Here is a 23,744-nt window from a genome sequence, read left to right on the forward strand (position 1 = left end):
CAAGCCACCAGTGTGATGTCACTGAATGCAGAGATAGAGGTACGGACATTCCTCATAAGCTGGCTTTATTATACCATTGCTTCACTCCCTTCCTGAGAAGCTTATCCCTTCTGCCGTGTGGAGTGCCATATAATCCAGAGTTCAAGGTCATCCTTTACCCAAAAGTTAGTTTTCTTTCCTAAGAATAAACACACACACACACACACACACACACACACACACACAAGGGTAGCACCACCACTCAGCTGTAGGAGCAGTAGCTCTCTACAAAACACCAAGGAATCACAAGACATGAGCCTCTGTTCTCTTTGGATTTGAACAGGGAATGGAAGAGAAGTCCCTGGTTTACCCCAAAAAATCACATTTAGCTTATAAATCAGTTCTTCCAAGGAAATGAAGCTGTCAGGGAATGACACATCAGCCTGCTCTTTCCTGGTGTGTGTGAGAGGAGAAGGATGATGGGAACAGGTCTCTCCGTGATGCTTTCTGTGCTCCCCATGACCGTCACTTCCTTCCTCCTCGAGGATGCCTTTCCAGACCCAGGAGGAACAGCTGCCACAGGGCTCAGGGCTCTTTCTGGCCCAGAGTCTGCAACCTTTGCCCACAGGATTCCCTGTTGTGCAATCAACTGGGATGTTTCGGAGGATGCGTCATAGCCCAGCCCCAGGCTAGACAGTGTGCAGAGAATGCAGCCCCCTCGCAGCCCCTGTCCTCAGGAAGCATGCAGTCTTTTTTTTTTTTAACTGAATGAGATCTTAGAAATAATCAATTTAACAGTCCCCAAAGAGGCTGTTACTGATCAAAGTTCACATAGCCACATAGAAGAGCAGAGACTGGAATTCTTTCTGTCCAGCTATTTTTCCACTTGCTCAAGGTGCAAGGTGCAATGTCCTTTCAAGGTGCCCTAGTCTCTTCTGACAGAGAAGAGACTAATTTTTTTTTAACTTTTTATCCAATGACAGATATTCTTTATACAAGCATACCCCCACTCCCTGCAAAAGGCTGCTAACAAGAAGGCCATCTCCCCCAGAATCTACCCAAACATCATTGAAGAACTCTAACGGACAATGATGAAAATCGTTGTACAACTTAACAAATCTCTTTGCATACGTTATTTCCTTTTCTCCCCAGTGATTCTCTCACAAAGGTGGGCAGGTAGTATGACACCTGAAGAAACTGAGATTCATGTAGATGAAGTAACTTTTCCAGAGTATAAGGCACTGTTCAATATTAAGATAACCCTTTTTAATCTATCCCCAGTATGGGATGTGGTGAATAATGGAATGACTGAAAATTCCTTATGCCCAAAGGCAGGCCTCTGCAGTCCAGGAAACAAATAAGGAACGCCACCAGGCTGGTAGGAATCCTGTGATGTTGCCTCTAGACTGAATCTCCACTGTCTAAATAGAAAGACCACCACAAATGGCATGGTCCACAGGGACATGTAATTTGAAATGAGTTTGAGGAATGAGTTTGACCAGGAAATGAGTTTGAGCAACCAGCTTTGCAAACTGTCGCTGGTTGTCTTGGCAGAAGAGTGAGTGGGTGATCGCAGGCGAGGGAGAAGAAAGCTGTCTGGTTTCACAGGAGTCAGTGCGGGGTTCATGGGTCAGCCGTGAGATGTTTGTGTGTACAGTATGTGTTAGGCCCCTGAACTCCATGCCTGAGCTTCTCTGAGGCCTGGTGTCCTGGGGCTGGTGGCCACGGCGGGTGGACTGGTGTGGATCAACTCGGCCCTGCCTCCGCTGCTACTCACCCCAGGTCCCTCCCCTTCTCTCCAGCCGGTGCCCATCGATGACAACTTCTGTGGACTGGACATCAACCAGCCACTTGGTGGCTCAATTCCAGTGGAGGGCCTGACCCTGTACACCACCACCCGGGACCGCATGACCTCGGTGGCGTCCTATGTTTACAATGGCTACAGCGTGGTGTTTGTGGGCACAAAGAACGGCAAGCTGAAAAAGGTAAGAGTCTGGAGCCTGGACGCCCCAATGTTGTTCAGCCCCTCGGCTGAGAGCCTCTTCTGGAAGGTTGCTGTTGATGGAGGTATAACTAGAGGCAACTCAGCTTTCTTGGGGCAGGAACAGTGAGAGTGGGGAGGGTTGGTAGGGGTTCATTTGTGGCTTATCTTCTAGCTGCTTCCTCTACCCACTGGTCAGTGAGTGTCTTGGTAATGTAAACATATTTCAATATTTTGACCAAACTCCAAGCAATTAGGAAGGTGCATCTGTCTAGACGACGAAAAAAGAAAAAAATCTCCAAATCAAGTAGAACTGATTTTTTGATTATCTATATTATGAATCACCCACATCACAAATCCCTCCCCATAGTCTATAGAGGTGATTGTACTGATCAAAAGTCTTTGTTGAGTCCAGAGCATCTGCTTGAAGCACAGTATGGGTCTCACTTCTCAGCCGAGGGTGGTGCCTCTCTGGGATGGTATATGGTGCCAGGATAAGGGGCCATTCTCCTGTCTTTCCTCTTCCTGCGATCGCAGTCTCTTCCCCGCCCCTCCTCCCTCACCCCCAAGACCTGAGCTGACAGGAGGAAGTAGGCATCTTATCCTGTGGCTGCTCTGAGCACCTCTGCCCATGGGAGGGCACGGGCCGTCTGGGGCTGGCAGCACGGGAAGCGTCCTGTGCGGCGGGCTGAAGCCGGCAGCTTGTACCTGCTCGTCTAGAGCTTAAGGTGTAGAGACGGAGCACAGTCTGGTTTATTATGTGGGATGACCGCAGCCACGTTCTTCCCAGTCCCTGCTGATCCCTTTTTCCCAAGCTCACCCTCCTGCCACCTTTCCCCAGTCCCAGCACCTGTGGATCAAGGCACAGGCCAGACCTCACCACATCTCACCCTTTGATGTTGACATCAGCCCTGTGGCTCTTTGCTCCGAATCCAGTTAGAGCCTCAGGAGAGATGTTGTTGGGGAATGTAGAAAGAGGCTGGCAGGGAAGGAGCCTGAGGAAGAATTTCCGTGTTCTGCTTGTTCTGAGTTGCTGCCAAAGGAGGTGAGAAGAACTGGTCTGGGTTGATGTGGAGACGCCTTCTTTCTCATGATACCAAAGCCCTTTAACCCCTTCCTCACTCTGTGGAGAGGTGCCTACCTGTACCTGTCCTGTGCCCTCCACTTGGCCTGGGACTGTGGGCCCTGGCTTGGTTTCAGGTACAGGAGAGTGAGGATGAGTGTGGTCCCGGCGTTTGCCTTCCCAGAAGTGGAGAGGGAAGGAGCTGGCCTTCTGAGATTCCACTAAGATTTAAAAGTGGTGTACTCTAGAAAAGAGTCTGAAATAGGATATATATATATATTTAAAACTGAATCACTTTGCTGTACACCTGAAACTGACTCAACATTGTAAGTCGACTCTACTTCAATTTTTAAAAAGTGGTATATTCTGGGGCTTCCCTGGTGGCGCGGTGGTTGAGAGTCCGCCTGCCGATGCAGGGGACGCAGGTTCATGCCCCGGTCCGGGAAGATCCCACGTGCCACGGAGCGGCTGGGCCCGTGAGCCATGGCCGCTGAGCCTGCGCGTCCGGAGCCTGTGCTCCGCAACGGGAGAGGCCACAACAGTGAGAGGCCCGCGTACCGCCAAAAAAAAAAAAAAGTGGTATATTCTATCAAGACAGGGTTCAACTTGGACCCCTGAGGCTGACTACTTTCCTGCAGGTTTATCTATACAGCTGGGTAGATTGTGACTTGCCCAGGGACTTTGGGCCGAGGGCCCTATGGGAGTTGAAATCCATCCTGAACTCTCCTTGTCAAGCCATATGCCCCAGGGTATAAACATACTCCCAGAGGAGCTCCCGGAGCTGACTCATCTGCCCATAAATACCACCTGTTTCTCAATTGCCCAAAGGCTCTGTAAGGCCAGCAGGAGCCACAACTAAGCTGTTGCTCAGCATTTTCTCCTATCCTTCCTGCACCTTCAGTCACTGTTCTGGATCATTCCTGTGATTCTGTCCCCTTTATTCTCTTGAAAGTTCTGTTAAAGGCAGGGGTCATGCCTTGTTCATATTTATTTCCTTCTTTCTGCCTCATCCTTTCACCAAGTGTTCCCACCTGGGATGGGCCTCAAAACTGTCTCGAAAAATAAAACCATTCTCTAAGGAACCTTAGAGACCATCTAGCCCAATACCAGTGTTATTTGGCAGGAAAATTGAGGCCCAGAGAAGAAAAGTGACTTGTCCAAGCTTAGAGATGAGGACAAGTTGCCTCTTGTCCTAACATCCAAGTTGACACCTGTTTTACTTAAAGAAGCAGCCACGGAACCCCGGGGGTGGAGGCTGAGAACAGCCTTCGGGTTCAGGCTTGCTGCAGGGTTCAGCCAGGGGCTAGGGCCTCCATTCTCTTCAGCCCTGGATCTGAGTTAGGGAATTAATGTTTGCCGAATGGATGGATGAGGGCTGAATAAAGGAAGAACCACCCAGCCAGGCTCAAAGGGCCCTGGACTGACTTTCCCATATTTCTCTTTTCAAGCCACACACTCAAGGTAGCCAAGTTCGCTTAGCCCTGTTGGAACCCCAGCAGACAAGTTGCTAGGGAGGCAAGTCAGAGGGCTCAAGGGCAAGGCTGGGGGCATGGCTGCCCACAGCTTGTTCCGACCTGCAGTTGTCTGCTCCTTCTCACTCTTCACTTCGATGTTCTTTAGTTGTTTCTATGAGCTCATAATACCCCTCCTTCTCCTCTGGGCGACTCACCCTTCCTTTCCACCCACATGCCTTTGAGGCACCTGATACTAAAGCCGGGCTCCCACTGGTCTCCCATTTACCCAGAGAAACGGCCCATGAGGAATTTATGGAATGTCCCCAGGAAACCCTGCCATGGTCCAGGCTGCATAGCTCTTTCAACACAGGAAGGAAAAAAAAAAAAAAAAACAACTAGCCAAGAGTTTGGAGAGGGGAGGGAAGCAGGGTGCGTCAGAACCACTCACTTCTTCCCTGCCTAACCAGGCATTTGTCAGACTATGCAGCCTCTGTCCATGGCAGCCCATAGGACAGGATGTCCCCGAGTGGGGACGATTAGAGGAAGCAGAGACTCCCTAGAAGTGGCAGGACCACGAGGTGTTGTTCTGTGCTGTGTCACATACTTGCTCATACCTGCCCTCTGCTCTCCGGGCAGAGGACAGTGCAGACGAGGCCACTGCCTTCTGAGCCACAAACATGCATAGGGAACAGGCAGAATAAGGACGAGATCTCAGAACCAAGAGGTGTAACACTTGCCTAGACTAAGGGCCAGTGCCTCAGAGGTGATAAGAAGACAGGCCAGGATTCACCACAGGGATGGAACAATTCCAGAGAAATCAGCTGCCACGGTGTGATTAACCTGGAGGGCTTCATGGAGGAGGAAGCTTACTAGGATTTGCTCTGAGACTGAATGAGACAGACAAAGTGATGAGTTGGGGATGGGAGAGAAGGGCCCTCTAGACCTTGGGTGCGGCACTGAGAAGATACAAAGCACGTGCCAGCAAGGTCTAGAGTGCACAGAGGGGCTTGGAGGACTTGGCGAAGTGGAATCCAAGGCGTAGAGTACTGTGAGGCTCAAGCCCTAGAGGATCAAGTGAAAAGGATCTTGGGACTTTCGCTGACCTTGTGAGCCAACTGTGTGATCCACTGATGGCAAAGTTAATTAGTCTTTACCACACTAACAGAAGGTCATGAAAAGTGGAGGCTCCACTTCCCACGGGAGATAACATTGTAAGAGGGCTTAAGCCAACCAGGTCAACAAGGGCTGCAAGGATGTGGGAGCCATGCTCTAGGGAGAATACTTTTAAAAGGATGTTAACCCAAGGGAAGAAGAGGAAAGGAGGAGACGAACCAGCTTTCTTCACAGACTGTGATTTACTGAGCACTTATCATGTGTCAGGTGATATTCTAAGAGCTTTATATCTACTAACTAATCTCTATACAACGCGATGGGGTAGGTGCTATTATCACCTCCATTTTACTGATGAGGAAATAGAGGCCAGAAAAGGTAAAGAAATGCGTCCAAGAGCCACATGACAAGTAAATGGCAGAGCCAGGGTTTGAACCTTGATCGTCTGGTTTCGAAATCATGCTTCTCCACTAAGCTGTGCAAGATGAATTAAACTTATTCAGTGTGGCCCCAGAGGGCAGAAGAGGGCCAACAGGTAGGAGTTCCGGTAAAATAGTTTTCCACTTAATAGGAGGAAGAAGCTTCTTGCAGCCAAAATGTCTCATAACGGAAAGAGTTGACTCAAGAGGGAATGAGCTCCCAGTCAGTGGAAATACTGAAGCAGAGACTGGGTGGGCACCGATCAGGGAAGCTGTGGAGAGGCACCTGTACCAAGCACATGACCTTCCCACTTAGGCTGCCCCTATTTCTCTGACTCCCTCAGTAGGGGTGGGAGACAAGGGAGGGCAGAGAAGGGGTGCAGAGAGGGGGAAGGCCAAGGCCCCCTTGGGGGTGGGCTTTGAAGTCACGGGGCCGGGTTCACGCTGGCCCTGGGTATGTAGCAAAAAGCCCCTGAGGGTCAGCGGGGAGGTGCTTGGCCCAGACAGGGCAAGGCAGGACCCAGAGGATGAGGGCAGGCAGGCCTGGGGCAAGAGACAGGGGAGGGAAAGCAGGGCCTCCTGGGGCTGGGCACGGCTGATCGTGCCGACATCCCTCCTGGCCAAGAGCAGGCGGTGGGAGTCCACATAAGAGATGCCCGGAGCTAATACCAAAGCACACGAGGAAGAGTAGTGGCAACAGGGACTACAGACTCATTTAACACGACTTCCCAGGTTGAAGGGAGGGGTCCAGGAGGCAGGTCGTGGGGCGTGGGAAGGAGCCGAGCTGAGAGGGCAGAAGACACTGGGACCGGGAAGCAGGACTCTCTAGGATTTGGGACAAAGTCCCATTGGTTCCTCCCCTCCGTTTGCAGCTGCTAAAACCGCTGCCTCAGCCCTGGCTTCCCATTTCTTCAGGCCTCCTCTGGCCCCTCGACCCCAGGGCCTCACAGCAGCAGGAGGTGCTGGCTCTCCGTTCTCTCCCGCAGCCCTGCCACCGGAAGCCTCTCCTGATGCTCAAGGCCTGGTGACATGTCCCTCACCTCGCCCCTTCCAGCACTGTGACTAGTGCCCTCCTCAGACCCCCTGCCGCTTTGCTCCAATAGCATCTGGTGCGGGAGCAGCTGCTGAATAACGTGTCCACTTCTCTTGAGATTCACAGGTCCTGGAGGACAAGGGCCCTCTTTTCCATATATGTCACCCATCCCCACAGCCAGATCCAGTGTCTCTCACACATCAGTTGCTCATGAAATGTATCTCAAATGTACCTCCTCCAGGCCAGAGACCTCAGTTGCACACGTTGGCAGAGAACCAGACACCAAGAGTGACTCCTGTTGACGTGGCTGGTTTGCAAAGGAAGGAAGTTAGTTAGGATGTGGTGGATAGGTCTGCAGGGGAGGGGGAGGGTTGGAGGGTGGCCGTGGGATGGGGGTCTAGGAAACAAGAGAACTGCTGTGACAGGAAAAGAGCCTGTTTTCTGGTTAACAGTGTTTGGAAGAGGGTGGGGTAGTGCTCTCAGCAATGCTGACCAAGCTGGGAGGAGGGAGCCGCGTTTACACTGTTGCCCGTAGATCCCAGGAGAGCATGGCCCGCTATCTGCCTCACCTGCATCAGAGGCAGTTTCGCCTTCAGCCGGGAGGCAGGTACAGAGGCCCAGGCAACCCCTTCCCTGCCACCCCCGCCAGGAGTATCGGACTCCTGGACATTTTTGCAAATCCACAGAGACTTAGCCTTTTCAAGGTCTGGGGAGGGCCGGGGCCTCTTTTGCCACCACCTTCTTTCCCATTAGCTAAGGCAGCCACCAAAATGCCTGTGAAATGCTTGAGGAAAATCCTTTCTGCCTTTCCCTATGGGACATACCAACCCAAGGTCTCCAGTCCACAGCTCACAGGAAACCCTGCAGACGTCCCTTCCCGTTCTTATTCTTCTCTTTGTAAGCTCACGAACGATTTACTGAGCCAGGCCAGGAAAACTGTGAGCTCCTCGCAGTAGCAGCTTAGGCACTGGAAAGAATCCACTGGGAGCACCAAAGTATTAACTCTCCCAGGCCCTGGGGTTATTGCTCCGTCACTTGATAACACTGATGATTTATGAGATACCTTTCCACGGTCCTTTCCATCCTCCACAAATACTTCAGCTAAGTATGGCGGTGGTTCCCTGCATCTCCAGTCCATTTTACAGATGTGGAAAACTGAGCCACCGGGATGTTAAATGAAATATCTTGTCCAAGGTTACATGGCCAATCCATTGGCAAAATTGACATTGGCATTTATACTTCCTCCCAAAACATGCACGGAAGTTCCTAACCTGCTACTTGGCTTCCTTGTGGGGTGGAGTTGTCTTGGCGGACGGAAAGCCAAGTTGGATGAAAAGCTGAGAAACATACCTTTCTCGCCCTGCCAACACCACTGAACAATAGCCACTCATTCCTTGGAGTGGAAATGATTCACTCGTCTCTCATTGTGAACCCTGGATTGAGTAAACAGCCAGGGCTGCGGGTCTCATTCTAGGAGACCTAGCGGATTTCTTGGGAACCTGTGACCGCTGAGCTAATGCTCTGTGTCCCTGACGCATCTCAGCCGCTCTGGGGGCTGGGGTAGTGGGCAGCAGATGCCCTCCCCCCCTACCAAGAGCCTGTGCAGAGGAGGCGGGCTGGTGGCTCAGAACTCACCACCACATCCCTAGTAATGACTTTGGCTCCCTGCCCAGGCTCCTGCCGCCAAACTCGCTGTTTGTTTTGTTGTTTTATAGGCCTCTTGGGTCCCAAGAACTGGTCTTCTGGAACCTGGGAAAGGCAGCATTTGGTTGGCACAGGGAAGGGGGCATATTTACAGAATCCTTCGAAACCCCCTCCCCTGACCACCACATCCCCCTGCTTGACCATGACAGGTGGAGAGAGAGGGTATGGGTTTCTATCCAGAGCCCCAGCTGACCCCAGGGAAGAGCCCCTGGTCTCCCAGAGTCATTCTGAAAGGGAGAAACTAAAGATGCATTTATTTTTTGCACCTTTTGTGTGGCTCCTGTGTGCTTCAGTCTTGGATAATCCCTGTGTGAGGAGTCAGGCTGTGTACTCAGCATGGTGCTTTGCACTCCAAGAGGGAGCCCTTTGGAGCTCAGGGCAGGTGAAGCACAAGCGTAATGATTCAAGCTCACAGAATCCAGGTGACCCAAATAGGCTCTGTAGAATGTTTAAGAAGCCAAGGTGCTAATGTTTACAGAGCGGTCATCTTTAGGAAAATACAGACCACATAGATGCACATCCTTTTAGGTCATTGAGCCTTGCCTGCTTGTGGATACAGAGCATGGACATATATCTTGTGGTTGGACAGGACCTCCAAAGATCAGCTGGTGCTGTCCTCTTGTCGTCAGGTAGGAACCTGTTTGCACAGCGAAGAGCATATGAGCTTACAGGATGCAGTTCTGACTCCAGCCTATTAGCTGTGTGACCTCTGAGCTTCAGTTTCCTCATGTGTAAAATGAAGACAGTGATAATACCTGCCGCATGAGATTGTAATGAGGATTAAATGAAATCATTCATTCTTGAACGAAAATGTATTGAATACCTACTATGCGCCATCTACTCGGTATACAGTAGTAAACAAAACTGTCAACATCGCCTGCCCTAGTGAAGATTATACCCTAATGTGGGAAGCAAATAATGAGAATTCACAATATACAGTCTATTTAGAAGATAATAAGTGCTAATGAAAAAAATAGAGCATAATGAAATCATTTATGTAAAGTGGGGTGCTGAGCTTATATGCATTTAAATATCACTACTATTGTTACTTAACTTGCGAGCCTCAATTTTTTCCTTCTGTGGAATGGGTAGTAATAAACACTTTGCATAGTTGTTGGAAGGACTAAGTGAAATCATGTATGAAAAGTTCTTACTATGGTGCTTGGCAACTGAAGTGCTTTCCATTATTATTACCAACATCTTTGAGGCTTCCCCCGAAGCCCGCTTCTTCTCTGGCTCCCTGGGGGAGTGGAGCTGTCAGATCAGCCTCTTTTTTAGTGACATGTTTGCAAGGTCAGATGGAGGAAGAGAATCCTGCCCCTTGCCCCCAGCCCTGTGTCATGGGAAAGAAAATACTTAGAAGACTAGACCAGCTGGGCCGAACTAATCTAATCCTGCTGGACACCGGCATCCAGCTGCATTAGTCACCAGTGAGAGCTTTCCGAGTCCCATATCACCAAACAATAGGTACTGACCCCTCCTCAGGGCCGGGCTGGGGGAAGCGGTGGTTCGGCTCTTACGGCTTTGCAGAATTAACTAAAACGGGGCCAGTCTCTGCCCTTTGCATGTTCCCAAGCCAACCATGATGTCCTAGGGCTACACAACTCCACCTTCAATGAACTGTGTGATCTTGGGCAGACCTTAGTGTCATCAGCTGGTCCACTGATGCTACCTTGCGAGATTGCTATGCATGTCAGACTTGGGGGATATGAAGTTCCTAATGTAGAGCCCAGTGTGTAGCACATGCTTAATAAATGGCAGCTGTCGCTGCTATTTCCATTATTACTGTACGTGCGATTCTACTCGTGTTACTACCACCACTCCTATACCACTACCAGCCTTTTCTAAGGACCCTGATTCCCTTGGTCTCCATTAGCTCCCTAATCCCATAGCATTTTAGGATAAACAGGAAGGATTGAGATATTTCTCTGCTCCGTGGCAGATGGTGATACTGAAATTCACAGAGATTATGGATGATTATGCATTGCTTAGGGTCACAGGGTAAATCAAGGGAAGATTGGAATCAGAGCTACAAATGTTTCATGTGGAGATGGTTCAGCACACACCTCAGTCACCTGTATAGTCCAACAGTGATGAAGCTAAAAGCTTGCAGCTCCTTGAACTTCTCTTTCCTTCCTGTTATCATGTGTCCTTCTGTCCAGAGAAGCAGGACATATGTGGAGATGCAAGGTGCTGAAGGTCACCCTGAGGTTCTGTCCTTGCAGTTTCTTCCTGGGATTCTGTCCCTCTCCTGGCCTCAGCCTCCAGAAAGGTTTCTAGGCTTCAGGTTGGGGCACAAGTTGAGGAGCTGGTGCCTCTGGGATTGTCCCAATCAGCCATCACCCTCCAAAACCTCACTGGATTTCAAAGGCTACTGACACCAGCTGGGCGTCCCCACCTAACCTGGAAGGGGCAATAGTATCAACAGCCTTTAGTAGCAAATCAGGAATTCTCACACTTCTGTGTTCAGGGGTGGATGAGAGTGCAGCCAAGGAAGGAGGAGAGGCCATGGAGTCTGGACCCTGCAAAGGGGTCAGTCCCACACCCCAGGGGGAAGGTGGACTCCATCACACAAGGTCAGGAATGTTCCCCTGATTTTATAACTGGAAACGCCCTCAGAAAACTAGTCCAGCCAACAGACTTTGGGCAGGTGAGATGTATTGTTCTATTTTGTGGATAAGACAGCTGAGGCCTAGAAAGGTTAAGTGATCTGCACAAAATCACCCAGGTCCTTAGCAACAGAAGCAAGATAAAATCCGGGTTTTTAGACTTTACTTTTGGGGCCCTTCTCTCTGTATCATATGGAAGAACGTTCCCTCTGCACAAAACCTCAGGCTGACCTCTGCCTTTCCCTAGCATGCAAGCATTCCCTAAACAGAACCTAAAATTAGTCTGGGGATCATTCTCTCCAGGGCAAGAGTCTAGCTGAACTTTCTATCCCGGTCCTGGCCATACAGCCTTGCACTGGGGTGCCCAGCATCGCTGAGCCCTCACTGTACGTGACTTGAGGATCTTTCTAGAGCCTGGCCAGCAAGGAGGCCTGCTTACCCACAAAATGCTTGCCTTGGGGATAAGAAGTTCTGACAAGTCAGAAGGACACTGAATTGGGAACCTCAAGTTTTACATATGAGTCCTTTTTCTAGGCATGCTGCTTTATTTGTTTGTTTGTTTGTTTGTTTTGCAGGGAGTGGGCCTATTGTAACTTAGACACTCACTATGTGCTAAGCCCTGAGCTACGTATTTTTTTAGTTAAACCTCACAATACCTCTGTAAGGTAAGGATTAATATTACATCCATTTTCCATATGAGCAAACTGAGGCTCAACAAAGTTAGGTAACTTGCCCAGTCACATTGCTACTAATTGGAGAGCTGGGATTGGAATCTAGGTCTCCCTGACTCCAGACCTGGGCTTTGTGAACCACTAACTTTGAGCACTCTATCGCCCTTCTCTAAGATTCTGTTGGTCCCTCTCTAACCCACCACCTGCCCTACAGAGAGCTGCAAGAAGATGCAGGAGAGGAGAGTGGAAGGACTAACTTCTCACTTTTTCCAGCCAAGATCCCCTGGAAAACCGGGACATGGCAGCTGTCACCTCGGCACACGCTGCCTTGTGTCACTCCCCTCAGGCCTCCTCCTCCCCTTCCCACCCATCTCAGCCCAGGCCACAATGGATGGAGTGGCAGCCTTTGTGCCACACACAGTCCCCAGCTGACTCCCCTTTCTCCAGGCATCATTGTTTGCTGTGAGCTTTCTGAAGGGGAGACAAAGGAGTGTTACTGACAAGGCCAAGAGCTGCCGTGTAAAGCGTGGGGCCTGGGCCCATCACCCGTGCATCCCTTGGAGGCCCCGGGCTTTCCTTCAAAGACGCTGTCTGGGATCTTTTGTGTGCCAGTCATACCCATTCAGAGCTGGCCGGGCAAAGGTTTCGGGTCGGGGAGGAGGACACTGAGAAATGGACTCATTTTGATCTGGCAAAATTGGAAGAGACATTTAATGTAATAGTTAACAGCAAACCACTGCTGGGGGGATGGGCCCGAATGCTTGTTCTCTTGTTTATGGAGCTTATGCAATTCCATCAATATTGATGCCTGATGCCTTTGATTCTGACACTAATCATTGCTATGAATTAAATTTGCAGCCATATAATTAGGATCGCTATTAATAGGGCCCTTAGCTAAGCACTACGATGCGGCGTATCTTTTTCTTGATAGAAAATGGCATCCTTGGAACTCTGCTAATGGGGCGCACCTGGGATTTGCCAAGAATGATGTGAAAATTATACATTCTATATTTGTATTGGGCCTTTACTAAAATATCAGCAAGCAAAGGTGAGGCTGGAGGGAAGGTTCCCCCTTGCCCAGAGCTGTGGGCAGCAATTAGGTATCTCTCCCTCTCTTTGAAATCTTTAGGAAAGGATATTCCAGAGCCAATCTGGTTGCTTATGGTCCAGGGTCCGACAGCTCAGAGTCAGGAAGGTCTTCTTTAAGTCTAACTTCAACCTTAGGCTAAAAGACTAGGTACTCTGGTGATTCCTTTCTCAGACTTTCAGGTGGCTATGAGCCAACTGAGGGAAGAGGAACGTCTTGGTATGCCCCAAGCTTGGTTGGAAGGGGCTGAACCAAACCTCTATCGATAGGCCCAATGGGCCTCATTTTTAGGTAGATGATTGGGCAAGACCCCCACTCACAACTGATTCCAAGGGTCCCCATCCAGAGAGCGCCGGTTAACCTCACACATAAAAGGGCCCACGGCTACACCTGGTGGGAAAGGATGAGCTCTCTCTCAGGATGAGGTGCTTTCCCAGGTAAATCTGCAGCATATTTATTTACTGGGGAGCCCAGTCATTTATTATCATCAGGCACCCAGGTCAGCGCTGGTGACTCAATGCCCCACTCACCCTCTGAGTAATCACACGTCATCATGCACACAAGGGTCCTCTAATCCTTTTCTAACAATAGCACGCGTGGTGACACCCCCCCCCTTATCACTGGGAATAATATGCACCATTTGGCATAAGAGATGCACTTGTCCCTGCTCTTTTGACTGTCAGACTGAAAATAATTTTTCCTCCAAATCATCATTTATTGATTTTTTTTTCCTTTCGTATTTTTATGTCATTGTGAGAAGACAGTGGTTTGAGTTCAAGTCCTAACCCTACTATGTATTAAGTTTGTGATCTTAGCTAAGTTATGTAACCTCTTGGAAACTCAGATTTGAGGGTTCTCATCTTTAAAACAGGAATAATAGTATCTACTTCATAAGGGTTATCATGAGGTTAAAGAAGTCTCTCAACTGCTTCTCATGGGCCTTCCACACCTAATAAGATTCCTCACTCCCCTTTTCTCTTTCTCCTCTCACATATACCCAGATGCAGAGGACAAAAGGCTCTAGCTCTCGGTACCCACGGCGTTCGGAAGACTGCCGCTTTAGTTCCCACCTCTTCTCGGGGACAGCACATGGCAAATTAACTCTTCCAAACAAATGGTGAACTGCAACATGAATTCCAAACGCCTTCGGTCTTTTTCTCACACACACACTGAAAGGCTGAACCGGGGCTTCTCACCCCACCATAGGCACCACAATTTCTGCTGTTTCTCTTTATTCTCAAGTAGCCCAGGGTTCTATGGTGGACTGAATCCGTCCTTGAGTTCAGGGCCCAGAGCTTGAGCACAACTCCTAGGCGCTGAGTGCTTCAACGTACGAAGAAAAGGGCAAGGGCACCGTAGCCTCACCTGGAAGGGAGGCCCTTTTCATACAGGAGTCTTACTCGCTTCTGCCTTCTGCCCATACCTCCACTGTACATTTACCCTTTCTATGTATGGGCATACTTCAAGACAAGTGTGTGGATAGACAGCAGTGGGCCAATGGCCAACATTAGCCAGAGAATGTAGAAAACCCTCGAAAACAGTGTGCTTGGTTCAGTCTTGAAGTACCTAAATTTGCCACTAGTTAACAAACAGCTGTTTTACTCTTCATGCCTGAAGTTAAGAGGGGATGGAGATTCGTGTTGGGTTATTGCTGGGGTTGCTGTTCTTTTGGTTCCTGCGAAGCAGAGGACATAAATCAGTCCCTTTAATTTTCAAAATTTGCCTGATGTTGGGCAGGTACCTAGTTACTCATACATGCATACAAGCATACATCCAGCACGGTTACACTCACCCCATTCTGATCTCTTGTCACTTGCAAGATCTTGGATGATGCCAACAAAACCCCCAAGTGGACTGACCCTGTGAGGCAATGTGATGCACCCACAAATGCTTCTGCACCTCCAGTCTTTCCAAGAGTCTAACTGCTCTGGAAGCCATAAAACACTGAGTAGCTTCAGTCTCAAACAGATTGGTGGTCTCGCCAGAGGAATGGCCACAGTCAGAGAAATAGAGGAAAACATATGCCCAACCTCTCCCCATCAAATCAAAGAAATAAAAAAAATCTGTCTCCTTGGTGCCTCCCCAATATTTATGTCTGAACCCAGCAGACACCCCTGGGCTGCAGCCAGTCTGTGTATTAGCATTAGTCCATTACGCTTTTTATGATGCATGTCACCCCCACCCCACCTCCTCCCCCGCATGCCACATTTTATGACTGTCCTTTTCATTTCTGGAAAGAGCTTCAAAGAATGGCAGGTGCCTGCATTTCCCCACTCTTTGGGGACCTATTTGTAGGCAGCCTGTCCCAGGCCATAAACAACGGGAGATAAACCACAGCCACTGGCAGTAAGTGCATCCAAGGCCAAGGAGGCACAAAAAGTAGGGGGGCTTGGGTAAGCTTGGTGGTGTCTGTACAAGCCCAGTGGCCAGTGGGTCTGGAGTAGATGCTACTCACAGAAGGAGAATCAAGCGGTTGGTACAGAAGTGGATGCCACCCTCCCAGATTTCTGCAAGAGCTAGAGGGAAATCCTACCACTCTCCCTCATTCCCACTGAAGCCAGTTGTCCCTGAACTGTGATCAGAACCAGTAAACTTTCCAATAAGAAAAGGGTGGTTCCCTTTGGCATCATTTTCTGCTGTTAGCTCATGTTGCTACATAGATTACTCTGTGCCACTCATGTCCCATTGATGCTTCTAGATCTTGGAGCCACTGCCTGCAAGTGTCTCTGCCTTTTCCCACCCTCTCTCCCTGTGACGCCCACCCCAACCTCTTCCTTCTTCCCTCTCCAATCCTCTTCCCCTACCTCATGCCCAAGACCAAGTCTTACCAATCAGTCACCACTACCTTCTGCCTCATTAGAACTTCAGCCAGGATTCTGGTGGTCATGGCGGTGATATTTATTTATTTCAGCTTTGAGCTGCATCCACAAGCAAGTCACTTGTGACTCTGCAGGAGCCAGCACCTGGAGCCAGCACCTGGAGCCAGCTTTGCTCGATAAAAGGCACCCCTGGGAGAAGAAAACCAAATTCTGAATGAATAATTAGTCTAGTGGAGATTTCAGACTCTTTCTGCACACACAAACAGGAACCGCAAGCAAAGAATAGAGCAGAGATAGAAGGAGGTGGGTGGTGGGGAAGGACAGCCAGCAAAGCCCTGAATAATTAGTGTGTTGAAGAGTTTTCTTTCTCATCAACCCCATCTTAGTGGCAGGACATGGACAGAGGGTGGAGGTGATGTTCTTTTTCTCTTCCTTCTTTGGTTTTGGACCCCACATCAAATGGAAGCAAGTAGATGAAAGTGACGTGCATTTAAAATGTCCGTACACATCAGGCTGCTGGAGATAGTAGCTATTATACTGCGTGTCTGTATTTTTGCAGTAAGCTGCTAAATTATTTATTGGGCAGTGGGCTTTAATCTCATAAACCTGCTTGTGGGCCCCAGGCACCGGCAGCCTGAGCACCACATAAAACACATACATCGGGGCCAGCTGCAAGGAGCACCCCAGTGACTCTGGGTAGTGACTGTTCATTTTCACTCAGTCTTTTCCCCCAGATCAGCTCATTAACAGCAGACAGACCCAATGAAGAACCTTCTCATTTTTCCCTCACTGTGAACTTGGAAGTGGATTTGCATCTCGTAGTAGACTAGAGCCCCAACCTGAGCACAGAGGACCAGGGGTGCTGTAGCAAGAGACTGTTCTAGAGTCACTGTCCTGGGCTGAGGGATGGGAGCCTTGAAAGAGGAAGCAGATGACTCCAGGACCCCTGGATGTTGCTGGGATTGTCCGGAGCTAAGTGCCCTAAGCTGTGAGCTCCCCCCACTACCCCAGGACTTATCGAGAGATGACCCTGGACAAATCATTTTGTATCTTGGGCCTCAATTTGCTCCTTTGAAGTAAAAGTGATCTCCATCCTCCTCCCTGGTTCCCAGTCTGGAAGAAGACAACTCTCTTGGTATAAATCTCCCAGTCATTCTCTGAATGCCAAGATACTAAGAACCCCCTTAAACTGACTTAATGGTTTGAGGTCTGTAAAGAGCTTTCATGTATATAGCGCTCATTTTGAGCTCATCTAGTTATCCTGACAACCCCATGGGCTGTGATCTTATGGATGAGGAAACTGGCCCAGAGGAGTCAAGAGACTTGCCCAGCATCACCCAGCACTGACACTGTGGTTGGACCCTGGATGCCCATCCTTTGTCCATTCTAGATATAGGAGCTCACGGGCTTTAAGCTAGTGTGGAAACTGAGGCAACAATCATCTCTGACACCCAAGCCACCTAGGGCTGGCCGTGTGGGAGCAATGTTAACACATGCCCTTGTCATAGGAATTTGAGTACGAGAAGGTTGTGCTTTCCAAATCCTGGGCCTCTCCTCTCCTTGAGCAAACGAAGCCATGGCAGGACTTGTCTGGGTTTCATCATTCCTGTGCTGCAGCTGCCAACCTCTTATAACTCTCCCCCGCAAAGTCAGAGGGGCAGGGAGACCCAGTAGGAGGATGTGGCAGAAGTTGAATGCACAGGACTTTTAACCAGTGTTCCTGGATTCAGGGGGGCTCATGATCTACCTCCAAAAATGTTATGCAAACATTTGTATGTCTATACTTTTTGTGTAGAGGGCCCATTGCTTTCATCAGATTCTCAAAGCAGTCTTTGACCCTAAAATGTTGAGTCTGTCTAATGGTTTTTAGACAGTGTGCCTTTGAGCTCTAAGGTGACCACTCTAGTCCCCCCGTTCCATCCTCCTTCAGTCAAGCATCTTGCTCTCATCTATTTTATATGTATCAGATTTAAATGACAGAAGATGAAATGTTGGGCCTACCTGACCATCGAGTGGCGTGTACCCCTTGTAACAGGCATGCATACGCCATACTCACCACCTACCATGCACACACACGTACGTACACATGCACGTATTAGACACACGCACGGATACACATATGCACGCACGTACACAGGTACAAGTACACATTCACATGCACACACACACACACACACATACACTCCCACTCCCAAACTTGGTGTAAGTAGCAGCAGAACAAGGTGAGACAGAAAGAACCCAGATCAAGACCAAGAGGTGAGTGAGGGCTGAAGCATGGAGACTAGATCAGGCCTAAGGGAGGAGTGGATCGTTGAAGACCTCACAGGCAGGGGACAGAATATCAGCCCGGGTCTCGGTTGTAAAGCCAAATCAGACAGCACAGGCTAGGACAGGAGGCCAAATGGGTGGCTCAGAGTGAGTGTCCAGAGAACCAGCCCAGGCCAGAGGCAGGAGTCCTGATAGCTGAGTTCACGGCTCTAACCCAGCCATGAGGTCAGGGGCGGGGATGCACACAGGGGGGGCTAAGACTTGCTTTTAGAACGTTGATGCATCTCCATGGCCTTCTCACCTCGGGACTTTGCGCGTGTTGTCCTACCCACCTAACACCTTCTCATCTTCAAGGTACTATGGCATCACCTCCTCCAGGAAGGCCCCCCTTTGTGTGCTTCATAGCACCCCGTCACATGGCTATCAGAGCAGGGAGCATAGCGGTTAAGAAGAGTCCAGGCCCAAGGTGTCCTGGATTCCACTCCCGACTCTGCCCCTTAGTACCTGGGTGGCATAGTAAGAATCACCCCGCCTCTCTGTGCCTGTCTCCTCATGTGCAAACTAGAAATAATAATAGTTTCTGCCTCACAGGCTTGTTGTGGAGCTACATGTAAATGAACCAATACAGGTAAAGCACAGAGAGCAGTGTCCAAAATAGGATAAGTGTCCAAAATAGGATAAGGGCTCAGTAAATGTTACCTATTATCATTGTATGTATTGTCATCACCCTTTTTCTTTTCTCTGCCCTCAGTACACTCAGCAGTTTGGGATAGGGGCTGCATTTATCATCTCTGTGTCTGTAGGACCAACTAATGTAGCAGAGATTCAATACATGTTTAAAAAGAAAGAAAGGAGAGGGGGAAAGTGGGGAGGGGGGAGGAGGGAAAAACTCCTAGGGCAGGAGTCATCTTTCTGCCCCAGTAGTAAGACATCTTCTTGATGGGAGTCAAAAGGGGCTTGCATGTGTGTCCTCCAGGTAAGGTAGGACTTCAGAAGTTCCTAGCAATGTCTACGGCTGGCCATGGGCAAAGGATGAGATTCTTCGGGGAGTGCACATGATTCAAGCAATCACATCTCATACACAGAAATTCAAGCCATCAGTTGCTGCAGACAGATCCCTTTGGGACTGCCCTTTCCCAGAGGGGAAAATTCCTTCAGCCTCACTTAGCTCACAGACTCACCCACCTGTCAGTGCTCCATCTGCAAATCCCAGTAGGTACTAGTTCGATGCCAAAAGAGAGCTGGCAGCGGAGACACCAAGGTGGTCCGGGTGGTGTCCTGCCCACCCCGCTCTGTGATTCCATCAACCTTTCGGAGTCCAGAACGTAGTAGACTGTACACCTCCTGCCACCAAGGGTTTGAAGATGCAGAACTACACCTATGATTACTTAGCGTGTTCATTCATACATTCACTCATTCAAAATAATGAATATTACTATCAGTGCCTACTATGTGCTTTCAAATACATTACTTGTTGCTACTATCATCGTTAATTACATTAAGCCAGTATTTCTCAACTGGGGTGATTCTATGGACATTTGGTAAAATCTGGAGACATTTTTGATTGTTATGTCTGGGGGCAGGAGGTGCTACTGGCATCTGGTGGATAAAGGCCAGGGATGCTGATAAACATCCTATAATGCACAGAACAGCCCCCACAAGAAAGAATGATCCTGCCCCTAATGTCATAGTGCTGAGGTTGAGAAACTGAGCAAAGCAACCAACATTTATCGGTCATCACATCATTTATTGTGCCAGCCACCGTGCTAAGCACTTTGCTTTATTTAATCCCCCCAACAGCCCTGCAACACAGGGACTAGAACTATGTATCTTTCCAGATGAGGAAACCAAGGCTCAGGGAGGTGAAATTATTTCCCCATTCATTCATGTCATATGTATTTATTGGACAGCTCAGTAGGTGGTGGATTTGGAGAACAAACCCTCCCAAAGTCTGCTCATGCACTAAACCCTGTTAGCTCTCTGCTCCAGAGCAGGAAAGAGAAACAGGAAATAAGTAAGTGGGGGAGAAGTGTAAGTTTGGGGAGGAAAGCAGAGTTGATAAATGCCACTGGGTGTGACAAAGATGCTGCTTTTCCTTACCTGCCTTCTCCTGTCCTTCATTCCCCACACCTACTCACGTGCTCCCAGACACACACATGAGCAATAGAACAAAATCCTTGAGCCCAGTTTGCCTTCAAGTTTATTTTGGTGTGGGCGGTGATTTTAGCTTGAGATTGCACCCTCCTTCCTCTCCCCTCAAAATGTGTCTCATCTTATAAACACAGCCAGTTCTTTGGCTGGGAGAAGGGTGGAAATATTTCTCCTGCTCCTGAAGTGTCTTGATAAAGATCTGCTCTCTGCCAGCCTCCAGCTTCTCCTTTTGCTGATTTAGTGCATGCTGTAGGAGGTGTGGTATTTTATCTGTAGCTCCTGACTGGTGGGCTGTTTGGATGGGGCCAGCATGTGTCGTGGGAAGAATGTGGACTTTGGAATCAGACCATCTTGGTTCACATCTTTGCCACCTACTAGGTAGGCGATATTGGGAAAATTATCCTTACTGAGCTCTGGTTTCTTCCTCTGCGAAGTGAGAATGATGATACCTACCTTGAAGGGTGCTTTCAAAATTAAATGAGGTCAGGCGTGTTCAGCTTTTCGCCCAGTGCTTGGCAAAGAGTGAGCCCTTGGGAAATGCAAGCCAGTATTCGCATCTTCCACCTCAGCCCCAGGTTGGCTTTTCCCAGTGGCTCAGACAGATGGGGAGGTGTAGTCACTGCACCCTCCCATCCTCCTGGTGGGCCTCCCTACCTGCTCTGGGCCTTCCCTGGGGCCCACGTGTATAGGTCAGCCCAGGCCCCCAAATTGACCTCAAGACCTCCATCTTGCCCTGGCCCTGCAGTGAGTCGGGCTACTTAGACCACACCCACTACTTCCTCCCCGGCACATCATGTGAGTGAGAGTCATCCGTGTTTCCTATTTACCCCTCAACTCAGCAGAGGCCCAAAGAATGGCACGGAAGAGTAAGCAGTGGTGCCAGTTGACCCTATTTAAAGAAGTATTCTGACGTCATTTCAGACCCCGAGGCTAGGAGGGATCCTCAAGACACCTTGTCCTAATGATGGTCCTTACCACCATCCTTTTGTCCTTCTCCTCCAGCTTCTCACAATGGAGGATTTACTAGAATGGGCAGCTACGGAAGAGAAACCCATTCATTGAGCGCCTACCATGCCCTAGACCGTTTGCCACCTGAACGTAGCCCACCCTCCCCTCCTGGGCGCACTATACCCAACCCCCCTAGAGCAGGAGGGCATGAGCACTGCTCTAAAGACCCTCAGAAGATGACCTTCCTTATCTCTCTGCTGTCTTTTCTTTGGTGACCTCCTGAACCTCAGGGTCAGGAAGACCCAATGTCAGGAATTACAGTATGCGGTGTACTTTCTCATTTCCCAGCTCATTTAGTTCTGCTAGCACCTCGAGGGGTGGATATTCTTATCTCCATTTGGAAGATGTAGCACCTCGAGGGGTGGATATTCTTATCTCCATTTGGAAGATGGGGTAAACAGGTCCCGATAGATTATTCAGTCAGTGAGCCCTGGAGCCTTGACATAAGTCCTACTTTTGTGGTTCGAAGCTCACAACCCCCGAGATGCCTCAGTTTCCTTGCTGGATTCTTCCTTATATCTTACCTAAAGTAACCATTTACAAATTGTTCTTGGAACACTGTAGGCTATGGGCCATGGGAGATGTAAAGGACAACACAACAACGGGCCTTTCCTCAGGTACCTACAGTCTATTTGAAGGCGTGGGATGTGTTTGCTAGCTTCTCACTTCCCCTGAAGACAGGATACTGTGCTCCCTCTCACAGAGGTTCTGGCGGTGCAGCTCCGGCATGGGGTGGTATGGAGCTAGAGAAAGGGAGCCCAGACATCAAGTAGCCTGGGCTCCAGCCCTGGCTCTATAGCCATTGCCCTTGGGGAAGTTACCTTGTTCCCTTATATCTACAATGGAGACATTGACGATTCTGGTTCCTAGCTCGAAGGACTAAGGAGGAGATTTAGTGAAATAATATGTGTGAAAGCCTTTGGAAAGCGAATGTTAGGGTCAGTGCTCTCATCATTCCCCCTCCCCAACCCCTACCTCTTATTAGCAGCCTCAGATACTCTGAGACATTTCTATTGCTAGTCACCATTGAAGCCTGACCATATGTCTTGTGACCAGGGCAATGACAGTTGGGTGTTTCAACTGCTACCCCAAAGCCATGCCCTCCTCCCCATTAAAAAAAAGAACATGGAATGAGCTAAGCCCTAGAGAGAGAAGCTGACCTCTGCAGATTATGCCCCAGGAATACGTGGCCTGTTCATGTCCTGCAGGTGGAGAACAAAAATGCCAGAAACTTTCACCAGATCTTGGTCACTGTCCCAGCAGGAAGGGGAGCAACAGTTTAGGGAGGACCAAGCCCCTGAGGATATCTTTCCACAGCTCTGGCTGTTGTGGTCTCTCCAGGGAAGATTTTTGACTGGAGAGGTTTTCGGGTTTGCCTTCACGAGGTCGGTTGTAGGGAGCTAAGCCTGAGCACGGAGCAGGAAGGAATTTCAGATTTCGAGTGTTCACGAGGAATGCATTCGTTGCGAAGGCTGCTGCCCAATCCCTCCCACATCCAGCCTCCCACAGTCTCTCTGGCTCATTGCAGAGCTGAGATCAGCTAGGTAACAGAAACATCTTCCTCTTGCTGGTCTGTGACACGCCCCTGCCAGGATGGGAGCCATTACCTTTTCCAGATGTGGAATAATTGCAGGGCTCATCACCCCGGGAGGGGGAGGGCGCTGCTGGGATCCCTCTCCAAGGGACTCCAGGTCCTTTTATTTAATCCTCAGGAGAGTCAGTAACAATAAAGAAAGTGGGAGATGCAGAGGAGAGGAGCTCAAGTATTTGCCCAAAGACAGGGTGAGCTGCTCGTAATTCCAGCTCAAAATTCTTAGGTCCGCAAAACACTGAAATGTGTCTCTGGTCCCTCCCCCTTCCTCCCTACAGGAAGAATTTTGTACAAAATAACATTGCAATTCCCAGAGCTGCACTCCATTGCTTAGCTACCTCGCTGCAGATGTGGGGCCCCCTTCTCCTCCCCCCCATCCCATTTTCTCTATCACTGCCTCCTGCCTCCAAGCCTACCTTCCTGAAAGACATTCTTGACACTGTCATTAAACAGCTGCCAGCAACACCTGCTGGCATTCTCTGGTGCAAGGATAACAACCCAACTTTAAAAAGAGAGAATACTAAACAAGAAAGGTTATAGGAGGTGTAGTCGTGGGTTCCGGGGCTTTTTGTGTTTTGCATTTTTGCCAGATTACCTTTCCTGCACTTCTCTGTTGATTCTCTTATTCTGTAAATGAAGATTTTTGTTTTTTTAACATCTTTATTGGAGTATAATTGCTTTACAATGGTGTGTTAGTTTCTGCTATATAACAAAGTGAATCAGCTATACATATACATATATCCCCATATCCTCTCCCTCTTGCGTGTCCCTCCCACCCTCCCTATCACAGGGGCTAC

General features: G+C 49.3%; 1 protein-coding gene across 1 annotated transcript in view; it reads left to right on the top strand.

The window, feature by feature from the left end:
- The window catches only part of PLXNA2 (plexin A2), a 219,296-nt gene that overhangs the window by 30,441 nt on the left and 165,111 nt on the right, over positions 1–23,744 (top strand). The window contains exon 3 of the mRNA XM_082613496.1: positions 1,782–1,964. Within this exon, the coding sequence (XP_082469622.1) occupies positions 1,782–1,964 (183 nt within the window). The remainder of the gene's footprint in view (positions 1–1,781; positions 1,965–23,744) is intronic.

Source organism: Mesoplodon mirus (assembly GCF_964341445.2).
Source record: "Mesoplodon mirus genome assembly, chromosome: 3".
Taxonomy (NCBI): Eukaryota; Metazoa; Chordata; class Mammalia; order Artiodactyla; family Ziphiidae; genus Mesoplodon; species Mesoplodon mirus.